Source organism: Lepisosteus platostomus, chromosome 24 (assembly GCF_059453375.1).
Source record: "Lepisosteus platostomus isolate fLepPlt1 chromosome 24, fLepPlt1.hap1, whole genome shotgun sequence".
Taxonomy (NCBI): domain Eukaryota; kingdom Metazoa; phylum Chordata; class Actinopteri; order Semionotiformes; family Lepisosteidae; genus Lepisosteus; species Lepisosteus platostomus.
The window spans coordinates 15,321,084-15,334,430 of record NC_142634.1 but is presented as its reverse complement, the minus strand read 5'-3'; the positions used below and the strand labels follow the sequence as shown (position 1 = coordinate 15,334,430).

The 13,347-nt window shown below is 40.3% G+C and overlaps 1 protein-coding gene across 4 annotated transcripts in view; it reads right to left on the bottom strand.

Annotated features, from left to right (window-relative positions):
* The window catches only part of ttc28 (tetratricopeptide repeat domain 28), a 470,745-nt gene that overhangs the window by 32,436 nt on the left and 424,962 nt on the right, over positions 1 to 13,347 (bottom strand). For all 4 annotated transcript variants that reach the window (XM_088618610.1, XM_088618612.1, XM_088618611.1 and 1 more), the window contains one exon: positions 8,530 to 8,695. In XM_088618610.1, the coding sequence (XP_088474736.1) occupies positions 8,530 to 8,695 (166 nt within the window). The remainder of the gene's footprint in view (positions 1 to 8,529; positions 8,696 to 13,347) is intronic.

Below are 13,347 nucleotides of genomic sequence, written 5' to 3'. Positions count from 1 at the left end.
CAATTTGTATTGACCACTTTAGGAGACAAGATGGGAAACATGTATCTGTGAAAATTGTATATCTTTAATACGTTTATAAATATATACAATTAACAACAAATAACTAGAATAATCTTAGTGATTGCATAGTCATATATGGCGTAGTGGTGATTGATTTATTGTGTTAGGCAATTAATCCAGGCCAGCTGGCAGCCTGAAATGGACTTCCCAGACTATAATTTGTGTTTTGTTCGGTAATTGGTCACAAACCTCATTTTCTGTCATTTTCTCAGATTTCAAGTGTCTCATAAGGCAATTTCAGGGCAGTAAAATTCTGTGACAAACCCAGCCCATTATTCAAATCCACCACAGACTCACTTTAAACTTTCACAATGCTTTGCTAAAGCAAAATACCCTCTGCCTGACTGTACTGATGGATTTAATCTGCCACACATGCAATTCATTTAGAACAGCAAAAGAACACAGTGACATGAACAGCACAAAGCAAAAGCTTGTTTAGAAGTCTGATTTTGGCATCTTCATTAAGTAGATGGATTCATGGAACAGCACAAGCTCTACAATATTCTAGATTTGCTAATTCATCTGGGAAGAAGTCAGATCAGCAAAATCCCCCAAAAGATAGAGGCCAAGCTCATTTCTAAGAAATGAATATTTCAGTTTGTAATAAGTTTTAATAATAAGACAAAGTTACAGAAAAGTGTATCTGAATACACAAAATGAGAGATATACATAATACCAAGAATAAACCTTAACAATCAGGGGTAGAGCATTGCATACCTCTGGCATAAGATAATTCCAATCATGTTTAAATGCTAATGAATCACCATGTGTCCTTTACACCTGTGGTTTGCAACACTTGCTGGTTGTTATTCGAACCGAGCTCTAAATCACCAGTGCTAACTGATGCCTTTAGCTGATCTGCTTGCTTATTAAGACTTTTATCCATTTTTAAATAGATAAACACACCTGCGTTTGTTAGCTTTGATTTCTTATTTAAATGTGATGTCTCTGTTGATGTTACCACAATCCTACAACAACATTTTAAAGTACTTTAAGATTCTTCAACTGACTGCAGATTAAGAATAAGATGAATACATTAGTCTTTCAACTTCATTTCAGATAATAACACTTTCGTACAATACACATGTTCTTTGAGATATCCTATAGCAAAGTTATTAGGTTTCTTTTTTAACGATCATACAACGCTCAGCCCTAATTACATTCAGTTAATGAGTAATTTACATGGGAAGATCAGCTTTGAGAAGAGTCAATTATCTTCCTAAAAATGAAAAGAGCTCAGTCACAAGGGGGAGTGAATATGTTCTGTGAATATGAAGCTGAGGATAGATGACCCCCCCTTTGATAATTTAAATACAATAAATATACAATCAGACAGGGAGAGTGTTTCTTTCCACTCTGCAGGATTTCCTCATCTGCTTTTCAATAGTTGCTTTGGCAAGTTGCCCACTAACAAAGGAAGGAAAAAAAAGAAAATGGCTCTCACTATTAGTGTCTTTATCTACACATGAAACATGTTCCCTATGAGCAGTCTGACTGCAGAATAAATTAAATGGCTCAGGCACTGGTAGACTGGTGGAGACTGTCACTCTCAGAAATCTCAGCAAAGATTTTCTTCTGTGTCAATATTTATTTTGTTCCATCATGCACATTACTTGGTAATGACATCATCGTCTGTGGCAGAGAGATAAAATCTTCCTTCTCGATGTTAGGAGCAGCAGGCTTCTGGATGAATTAAGTGTTTGTCTTCAAGGCGCCAACAGAACAGTTTAGTACATCTCAGGAAGACTATCTGTTGTCAATCACAATAAATGAAGACTTGCCAAGTAAGCATGCTTCCATCAGATCAAGAACTGGAGCAAGACCCTAGTCTGGTTGACATTAAAAAGCCATATGTCACAGGTTCAAGCAAGGGCTACTTCATTAGTTGCCAAAAGTTGGAAGCAGCTTGCAAGTGAGAATCCTAGAGACTTCAGGTCTACAGTAATTTCAGAGAGGTGTGTTACTAGCAGTGATGTCACAGATAATAATTAGGGACACGATTATGTCATGGAAGTGAATACTCTACTCTACACCTGTGGAACAGGGCTTACTATAGCACACACACCACCCATTGCCCTCTGAGTGAATGAGCTTATTTTAGCCATTCATATGACTTTTGTTTCTATGTGTAAAACAAGTTCACCCATTACTGTGAAGTAATATCTGTGTATCCTTACTGTGCCAAAATTTATTCCTAACAACAGCCGAAGCACAATAGCATCTGTTCATTTGAGTCATTTACTAACCCCGCGATGATATTTTTGGACGATCTCTATAGTGTCTGCATCCTGTTTTTCAAGCAGACATCCCTCTTGACAAATTTACATATATAGTGATGTGAGCTGATGGTCTGCATGCTACTGTCAGTGCATGACAGCTCAGATGCCCATCGTGGGCCCTGGGGAGATGTGTCTGGATCAGTAGAGGGCCACTACAGGCTGAGAAAGTGATGAAACAGTTCTGATGTGCCACGCTGTTCTGTGCTTCTGGCTTTTACAGCTCCAGATGCAGCGTTTCTGCAGTGCCAAAGACTGAAGAAACACCAGACTGGGCAAAACAAAGATGGTCGCAAATCAGAATCTGAATGTACAGATGAGGACTTAAACTGGAGTCAGAGGCTTTGATCGCTTTTGGCACACACAGCCAAGCAATTCCCAGTCTTTATATAGCAAACAGTGTGGTACAATGGCTTAAAAGTACCTACAAAAATGGCAATTTTTATTTTCTCACAAAATTAAAATCTGTTACTGGAGCTGACTTGTCTCTAGAACTACTGTCTAGCAAGAGGGTTGTGAATGTCTGTTACACTCCACCTTGACCACCTTGAAGCCGATTCCCCTTGACATCCTTTCAAGAACAGATTGAAGAGACCTTTTAGGGACGTAAGCTACAGTCAAACAAATGGCTTCCTCGTGTTGTAACTGTTCCCATATCACTTGGTTTTAATGAGAGGTCTGCTCAGAACACACTGAAGTCTTGTAATATAGGTATGTCCACAGCATGTAAATTAACAGTGGAGCAGTAAAATAAAAATCCCTGGGTCCTGCAGGGGAAACACTGAAAAGGCTGCCGGTGAATGTGTTCCATGCTTCAGCTCTTGTCCAGTGACTGACCACAGACACTGCCTCTTCTTGGCAGACCTGCTCAGACCTGTGGGCTCACCTCCAGCAGCTGAAATGGAACAGCTGGTAAGATCTCACACTGACTGTTATGTAACCGCTTCCCAAGAGAGACCAAGCTGCAATCATGGTCGTATTTCTCTTTAGAAGCTGCAGAATTACATTTAATAACTGTCTTATGATCCATTTGTAAATAGTTTTATAAATCATTATTCATAGCTTAAAGACTAACTTCTGCAAATAGGATCTGGGGTTAGAGGTATGGCCCTGACTATGCAATTGACCTGTTATAGGCTTTTGACTTATTGCAGCTTTTATCACTCTATTAATACTTTATTAACATATTCTGTCTATAAAAAGGATTTTCCACTTCTCATCTCAACTATTGCTGAGGTCTCTAGGAAAGGGTCTCGGCTTCCAAGACACAGTAGGTCAGTAACATGTACATCCAGCGGTCTGTAACTGTAACTGATGTATCGTTCCTGGCCCTGCTCCTTTAAAGCAGGGATATGCAGCAGCTGGGCGATATGCTGATTAAGAGAGCAGCGTGTGGGAGAGGAATGTGGAGTGAGCACACTGCAGGAGTCATCACGTGAGCAACCTGAGCAATTAGTCTTAAACCTTGTGAGCTAAATTGAGATAAAAGCCTGGTGAAAATGACATCACGACTCTCTAAATAATTTCTGGTGTCAAAGCCAGTGCTCTTCCTGATTAGATTTCCTTTTTTTTTTTTTAGGAAAACTCACAAGTCCTAAAGGACTCAGTGTTTTAGATATGTGATCAACAGATATACAGTATGTTTACACAAAACCTGGGTTTCTTACCTCAGCGGTTGGTGATTGGAGCCCTTGCACTACAATCTAGAGGGCTGTCATGTGTATATCAAGACAGTGAACATGAAGATTTCAGAGGAAGGTTTGAGATAGAAAAAAGCAAAATACAGGGTTAAGTCCCTGGCTATTCAGGTCATGATCTTGGAGCTAGATGTGCTAGTTCTGGCGCAGGGGAGAGCCTGTATAAATCACTCCTGTCTCAGTGTTTGCTCCTCTGCCTTGTGCTCTCTGCCACTGCTGCCAATTAAGAGTTTGTTTCTGCAGCCACAGGAGATGCTGAGGACTGGGGTCTTTCCACCTCTGAACAGCCTGCGTTTTAAATCACACAAAACAAAACCAGTCCCTTGTGCTGCTTCTGGCTAAGAAACCAAAAGTTCTCCTCCCAATGGGATATCTATAGAAATGGTTCAATTCTGTCACATGGAACAGCCAAAGTTATAAATATAACAGCACATAGAGTGCTATGGAACACAATAAAGCCAACATCTGCGGTTTAGAGTGAGATACTTAAAATATTTTTAAAGATTCAACTGAGCTGTAAGAGAAATACATTTTATAAGGAGTTTTGGACAGAACGGCAAGGATTAACTATGTGCCTTCCCATGCTCAATACAAATCCGGGTAACCAGTGTTCCTGCTGATGTCTGTCCACCTACTGTAGCCAGCTGTTCCCCAGGAGTACTCCAGCACCTGCCTCCAGCTGCACAATTTCCTACCTGAAATCCCGTTGTCTCCAATAGCTCCCCTGTGACCTGATCCTGCAATCTATTAAGGCATTTATGAACCTAATCGAATGGCTGCAGCTGTTTGCCTGTCAAATTTGACCGGCTAACGCACTTGTGACTGCAAATCTAAATATGCCCGTCACAGATTTTCAAAGCACATATCCCCGTTGACAAATCTTAATCTGCACTACAAAGACGTCTGCTGTATAACTGTATAAAAGTTGTGATCAGCCAAAGCCCTACTTAATCTCTTAACCGTGTATCTTATAGCTGTTGACTCAAAACATTTTTATCTACAAATCAATACTGCTTTCATCCAACTACCAACTTGGCACATACTTTAATGCCTGACGGAAATAATTGTGCTCTATCATAGCTATATAATGCATCGCTTGATCAAGGACTCTTTGTTTAACACTACACAAACACTATGTAAACATACTGTACAACAGTGTGTTTTCTCCGCACAGCATCTAGGACACTTCCATTTTTTCCATGTTTGTTTACGCAGTCCTGTTGGATATTGATTTTCAGAGCCCCGCTGGTCCACGAGATGGCCGTGTTTATTAGTCCTGGAGCAGTGATGTATTCCAGTCACAGAAGAGGAAAATGAGGGTTTTCACTGGTGAATGGATGGGGTTTTGGAGGTGGCATATTGCACCTAGCCAAGCGGAAACGCATTTATAGCATCCCATCGAAGCACTAAATGATCCTTTAATACAGCAGGATTAAACCAGTCAGCTCACAGAGAAATTAATCTCCCACTTGATTAACAGATTCGCAAAGGTGAAGAAAGAAGCTAAATTGTAATAAAATAGTTCCTTCTTTTTTTAACTATTATGACCCAGCTTCCTTTGACATCTATCAAGAAAATTCACTTATGGTCACAGCAGAGCACAGAGAAGGCTAATTGTCTTATTTGCTTATCATAAAGGAGAAGGTACACGGTCTATAACACACACACAACCCAAATCTTAAGCCGCGTCTGTATTCAGTGCAGCTCTACCTGCTGAAGGTGTAGGAAGCAGAGACAACAGCCATGGCCAGAAGTATGATGAGCTGGTTCTTGGTGATGTCTTCAAGCCTGGCCCTACAGTACTCTGTACACTTTATTACCCTTCTGCATTTCGAATTCTTTCAATAACACTTCAGCTTGAGATAGCACTGCTATCTCTACAGTATGTGTAACAATCACATTGCTATCTCTACAGTATGTGTAACAATCAGCTGCTTTTTAAGAAGGTCCATCCTTCTTTCACTCCATAGTTTTGATAATAATATTAATTTAATTGGTCATTCCAAAGTCATTGGTAACAATGATTTCCTTTTTTGCTGAGGAGTACTATACAGTACATTATTAAAGGGAAATTTGCGGTTTTCCTAAAATATAACATGATAAAAATATAATGTGATATTTTTTCATTTGTATTTATAACTTTAAACAACACACCCTATTTTTTTTCTACCATAGTTTTTCTTGGCATTTTTGTATTGCAGTAAAGGTTAAAGTCTAGGCTAATCTCTTTTCAAGAGGTCACTCGCACAGCATAGTTTTGCCCACAGTGGAGGTGGTGTGAACGGTGCCCTTGCCCTCTTCCTGGAAAAACATTTAAAAATAAAATAGGTGGTTTGGCTTTCCTGCTCCCTGTAGTATCAGGGTCATTACTGCTGTGTTTCCACATTGGGCATTAATAGTCAACTGCTTAGCGTTTCTCTTAGGTTGCACTTTGAATCTATGCCGTTATGCTTAGGATAAGGATACAAACTTGGAACATGGCTTCAGTTTATTTACTCCACACACAGCCACATACGCAGTAGAGTCTGTTGGCGTCATGCTTACGACTTCCAGGAAGTCCCATGTTATCCTGTTTGGAAACATTGACAACTACAGCTTGTGGTGCAATAGCTGGCAAAAACAGCAAACACATGTCCTTTTCTGAAACGGGGGCCTGTGGAACTGAGTGGTATTGTGGGGGGAATCTTCACGATCACCATGCTCTGGTTCAGAGAGCTACCCCATAGGCGATGTGTAAGCAACTGAGGTACCTCCTCAGACTCAGAAGATGTCATATCTATTCTGATTTACATTGTCTTAGAGCCTTTCTGGAAACTGCTCATGGACACTCTCTCATGGCAGTGCAGGGAACACTTAGCATTCTACAGACACCTTGCTGCAATGATTGAGAGACAGATGCATTTATAGTTTACAGCAAATATTTATAGCAAATATTTAAAGACTGTGACTTAGAGTTTGAAAACTCGAAAAACTCAAATTATTACTCTAACAGTGCTTGTTGTAGCAAGTGTCTTGGATGAGTATGGGATGCAGATAGGTGAATTAATGTAATCAGTAGCTCCTGCTAAGGTATTAAGGTAGGGGAGTTATAGCTTTATAAGCACGATCTGGCTTCTTCAATTGCTGTTAAAATGTCTTCTTGCTGGAGGTGTGTGGTGAGGGCTTGTCTCACTACTCAAATAAATGCTCCAAGTGATGAAGCAGTAGAAAAAAAAAGATCTTGGCTTTAGGCTACAAATACAGTATACTCTCTGCCTCTCTACGATCACCCATGGTGAAAAAAGCTAATGGATTTTCCAGTGCAGGCTGCACAGGTTTGTTAGTGGGAGCTAAAATCTCATCCCAAAGTGAAAGAATGGATTTGTGCTGTTTGTACTTGCCTACTGGGACTGCCCCGTCTGCAACAGTAATATAGATGTGCAGTGGAGATTTGTATTGTGTGATGAACTGGACAAAGGATCATCCTGTCCCTTCTGCGGAAAAACAGCTTTCACAATTATGAGTCTGGGTCCCTGAATGCCACCTCCTCTGTCAACACAATGGAGACTCCAGTTCTGTGGAAAGATTACTCATTTACTTGGATGGGGTTTCCAGGGAAAAGGGTGACCACATGGTTGCATGTACAGTATACTTGGACATTAGGAGACAGCATGGGATTTTAAAGTTCCACTTGAAATATATTAATGTGCAAATTCAGCATTCTACTCTTGCACATTTTATTGGTGCTTAATGACCTTGTGAAATAAACCTTTAATGATCAATATTAATGATTTGGTCTGGAGAGTCATTATGAATTAGGTTTTACACATAAGCTTAATAATCATACCAAGTAAATATTTGTAACTGCAAAAAAACAGCAATTAATTGCTTTATGAACATTTATTGTTATTCCTCTCCAGGGTTAATTAAGCAACAGTACTCAAATCTATAATGCTTAATTTAGAAGTGAATGTACTTCCATTTAAGGGCATATTTAAAATCCTAATCTGGGAAACATGGAGTCATATGGTCATCCATAGGTTAGAATGAAACTGGCTGAACAGTTTAACACTGATATTTCAGAATAATGCCTGCAGACATCGGGATTGATTAACTGGCGAAGACTGGTGAAGTGGGAAAATGAAAAACGAATCTGTCTGAAGTGCTTACACAGCCATGTTTTATTAGTCTGTCTTAATCTTATGATTGGAACTGATTGCAAACACAGTACTTGAATAATTGTTTGTGCAATCATTGTCTGCTAGCCTTCAAATTAAATCTCTCTTTCTCTACCCATGAGGGGTGGTGTCCTTGTCATCTTAATAATGATGCCAGAGGACCTGCTGTTATTGGTTGAGCTCTGAATGTGTAGATGGCACAGCTAAGGCAACGTACAGGTGTTCATCCAGGTATATTTAAAAACAAAGACTCCTTCTGCAGCTGAAACCTCTGCTTCCTACTTCCCAAATTCAGAAGAGAAAAGGCCAGGCCTTGAGCCCCTGACTTGCACCCCTCACCTGGTGTAGTAGGAGTCCACGCCCAGCGCCTCACGGACATTGGCAATGTGCTGCTCAAGTGTGGAGCTGTTGGCACTCTGCAGGCTGATACTGCTCGTCTCATGGAAATCTGTGCCACCTTCGACCAGCCCGTCCCCCAGGTACACCTCATGGAACTTCAGGATCCCTGGAAGGGGAAATAAGATCACCTGTCATTGGGAGGAAGTGTTTGAGCTCGGTGCAGTACAAAATTTCAAGAATTAATTACAATAATGTGCTTTACTGAGCTTCCCAGGTTCCACAAGTCTACAGACTAGCAGCTTTTGCAAGAAATCATCAAAAGCACTAGACTTCAGAAAGAGGACAGAGGTAGCTACTGAGGACTTACTTGGGCCAGCTAACCCACCTGCACAGGTCAGAAGCCACTGATTAGTACAGGACAGCTACAAGACCTGCTGGACTATTGTCTTCAGGAACCAGACTTTGGGAACCAATCAACAAACAAAAGAGCTTCTTAAAAATTAATGTGCTGAGCATCATTACATGTAGTACGAACTATGGTATGTAAGCAAAATATCGTTATTTAGATTCATTCTATCCTTTCATTTGAAATTGAAATTACATTTTTGAATTACAATTTTTGCCACCATGGTATTGCTGATGTAGAATCAGTCCTGAGAAGAGCACCCATATACATTCCAGGGCTAAATGGAATGTCTAACAATGACAGCTGAAGGAACTGAACCTTGAACAGAGATGACTATGATGGGACCTGATACAAGAGTCCAAAATCCTCAAAAGTATTGACACGTTCAATCCAAATGATTTCTTCAGAATGTATAGTCAAGCACCAGAGGGTGCAAGTGGAAACTATATGATAGTGCATTTACAAAAGAGTGGGAGGCACTTCTTCATCCAAAGGATGTTGGAGTGTGGAATAAGCCAGACACCATTTTGGTTTCTATCAAGTAATGGCTGGATGAGATCCTCAGATCAATTAACTACTAACTACCAAATAGCCTCCTCTCATTTGTAACCTTACAGACATTCAAAATTAGAAGCTAAAAGCCGGCTGCGTTTATCTGCAAAATGTCACCTGGTATTGAGCTGTAGTCTGTTTCATATTTGCACAAAATTGCAGGCCAGAGCAAAAATGATGCGAAGTACACTATTGCCATCTCAAAAAAGCACTAGACTATAGCTCTCAAAAAACAGACATGCTTTTCTAAATCCACAGACGTGTATTTCTAAATCCCTCAGAACTGTAATGCAGACCACAAAAACAAAGCCTGCTTTGAACGCTGCATCTATTTGACCTCAAAGTCATTTTTAAGCCACTGCCATTAAACATCGAAGGGAAGTGGATTAGGTTGATTTTGGGAAGAGAGTTTTTATCAAACTGTTTAACACACCTCTGAATAAAAACATTACAGAGAAGAGCCAACTTCTGAGTAGCTGTTTTGTTAACACCCCGTGCCCAAGGAGCAGGTGGTGCCCTCATCCCAGGCTGTGCCAGCTGCTGAGTGCAGCCTGATGGTAGAGCTGCTTAGCACAGGATAGGAGGGACTGGGAATGGGGATTGAAGTCAAGGGATGGCTGCTGTCTGGACATCTGCAGGGCCTCCTGCGAAGAGGCGGGCATCTGCAGCACTAGGCACTGCAAGCATGGTTAGTGCCAGACCTTCCCTGGGACCTGCAGTGACCTCTGCCATCTGGCAGGGGCAGGAAGAGAGAATTAATGACCGGCTAAGCAACACATGGTTTCAGTGGGTGCTGTGTGCAGGTCTTTAACTCCTTCTCTGTTCTGATCTAACTGTGAATAATCCAGCATTTCTGAACCTGATGATCTCATCCGTAATGGAGATGAGGTCAGCAAAGTCCACCTTCACATAAAACAGCCTATTACCTTGGCCTGAAACAGATCTGAGCAGTTTTCATTTCAGTGCAGCGGGTGATTCATCCTCCAGGCTGTTTCTCCCAGATGTCAGTCAATATAAATTAAATGAGCTAAAAGCCCTAAACTAGTAATTTGACACATTAAGACAAAATAATACTATTAATAAGAAGAACAAAAAGTGTGTGATTTTTATAATATTATTTCTTTTGCTTTACGTTTCACATATTCAAACAATACCAAAAGCATAATATTTCTATTTGTTAATCTGGAAATCTTTAAGGTCCAGTTGGTATGTGGCTTGATAGTGGGTATTCTGGAGCAGAGGGTGAACAGTTTTTGATTAATTTCTTACAGCAGTACTACACTAATGGTGTATTTGAAATGACTGTGCAGCAGAGTTTATGGATGCACAGTTCTCTCCCTAGTCTCACTATATAACAGTGTCACTGAAATGACTAATTATTATTGCTTTTATTGTTATTATATTGCACCATCTCATATGTAATGATAATAGTCATGGAAACCGCATTGCCCGGTCACTGTTCATCCACATTATAAATGACATCAGATAAAAAAATGACCTTCTAGTAATTGAAGATGGAGAGAAAGCAATCTCAATCTCAGAGAGCAATCTGTAAGTTCAGTCCATCACACTGTACACTGGAGTCAGTCTCGCTCGGGAACACAGCTGTTTTCAATTGCTGCTTTTCTGACATTTTCAGGATATATTTTAGGAGATGATTTTTCAACAGAATTTCCCTTGCATGCCCCATACAGACCCATAGAGATCAAGTGCCCTGATCCCTCTGAATGTGAAAGGTAAAACCTAAAAAAGGACCGTTTCTTTGGGTAATAACGTGAGGTTAAAATCTCACTGCTGTCACTACCATGTCTGCTTTTGTGAACAAGTATGTGTCCAAGAGGCTGCTGCCTGTCTGATGTCTTTTCTACTTCTCTTGCAGCTTATGGACAAATATCTGCTTCAAGTGCTTCTATCATATCAAGGTTGGAAAAGAGTGTTACAAAACAGCTGTGATTTAAGAACCCTTTGACTTGCTCTTTACTTGCTGATTGTTTGACAATGTCATATGCACTAAAAGCGATCTACTGTGATGGACTGACAGTAGACAGTACTCTAGGCTCCTACCTGGACAGGCTCCAGCTCCCCCGCGACCCTATGCTGGATGAAGTCATTAGAAAATGAAAGGATGGATGGTAAGCGATAAGTGATCTACTTTGAAATATATTGGGGAAAGGTTCTGAAGTGGCTCAACCAAGTTACAGCACACATAGTCAGAATGCAGGTTGTGCCCTATGGTCCAGACTTTTTAAGTCTGAGCCTGGGTCATGCCATTATGAGCTGACTGTGACTGGGATTCCCCAAGTGACAGTGCGCAGTGAGGGGAAAGTTCACCAGAGTTTAGATTGTGGAAGCTCCTCTATGGACCTGTTGGATGCCGACTGCCTTGCAGCAATGTCGCTCTTCGACTTTTCCAACTCTCCCCAAAAAAGCGCAGGGATCTTGCAGCTTGTCAAGGACCTCTGTCTGGTGGTTGTGACACAGAAGGATCTGCTTGATTCCTAATTCTCTCCATATGGTAAAGGAGCAGAGAAGTTGAGTATGAAATAGAAATGTTTTTTTTAAAAAAGGAGCTCATGTCGTCATTTACGATTTTAAGAGATGCTCAAAAATACAAGTGGATTTTAGCGATCAGACTTGTAAGATCTTCAGTCTTAAAATCTATCACTGATAGATGCTAAAGGTTAACTATTGACAAAGGGGGTTTGACACATCAGGTGTGCGATGAGAACAGAAGAACGTATGGTCACACACTGAGAACAGAGAGACTGACTGCACATGCCCTCTGGGCCTGGCACAGCCAGAAGCAGTGAAGCAGGTGGCATTGTGCTTTCTGTTAATTTGTTGCTTTATTCATTCCTTTGAACAGCATCCAAAAACATGCACTATTGGAATAGAAAAGACATAGAAAAAAAGTCTAATAAAGAGATAAAGCTAACAATAAGGCTTGAGATTCAGTCTGTTCTCACAGAGCAAGGCAGTTAGAGTGCCAAGTGTGTCCAGCTATCAAGACAGCACAGGGTGTACCACCTGGATCAGTTACAGGATGCAGCTCAGAGATCAGCTCGGATATAAAGATCCCTGTTGCCCCGTGCTTTTCAAAACAGGACCAGAACAAATATCCATGTTTGATCTTTTGCAATTATGCTACTCAACAGCAAGAAAAAGCATGGAGTTTGTTGTAAAGGGAGCTGGTCAGCAATTGAGAAGGCTTGAAAAAACAATGAAACAAAGATGTTCAGGATAATTTCTTTTGCCAAAGCTATATTGCGTTTTAAGAAAGATTAAGAAACTGAATCTATTTTGTTTTGAACAAAATAAGCAACATTTGTTCACAATTTGGGATTTGTTTTAATTATTTAACTTTTTGAACATTCAAAAGGAAGTAAAACAGTTGGTGACTTTTGGACGGCTAATTCTACTTAAAGACTTCATGGTGTCTGGAACAAACTACCCATCTTATTGAGGCTGACAATCTGGGATCACTCATGAACTGGTTGGATGACATTCTTCAGACTCATTCAGATGAGCATGAACAGACCAAAGTCTTTCTCTTGTTTATATCTTTTTAATATTCTAAGATCTGATCAGATTTTAGCCAACATAGTAAGTGTGGGAAAAGAAAGTTTTAATTAAGGACAGGACTGTTACACTTATAGACTTTTGTACTGCTTGTTTACTCATCTGTCTCATTATTGAAGAATGTGGTGAAAGAGAATTCCGAGTAAGCATTTCTCTTTAATCATCCGTATATGATATTAATATGGAATTGGGATGAAGTGCTGCCAAACCTGCGGCTTTGTTAATATAATCTATCACTTCATAAACAAGGGGCATGTTTTCAATTAACATGAGTGATGAAG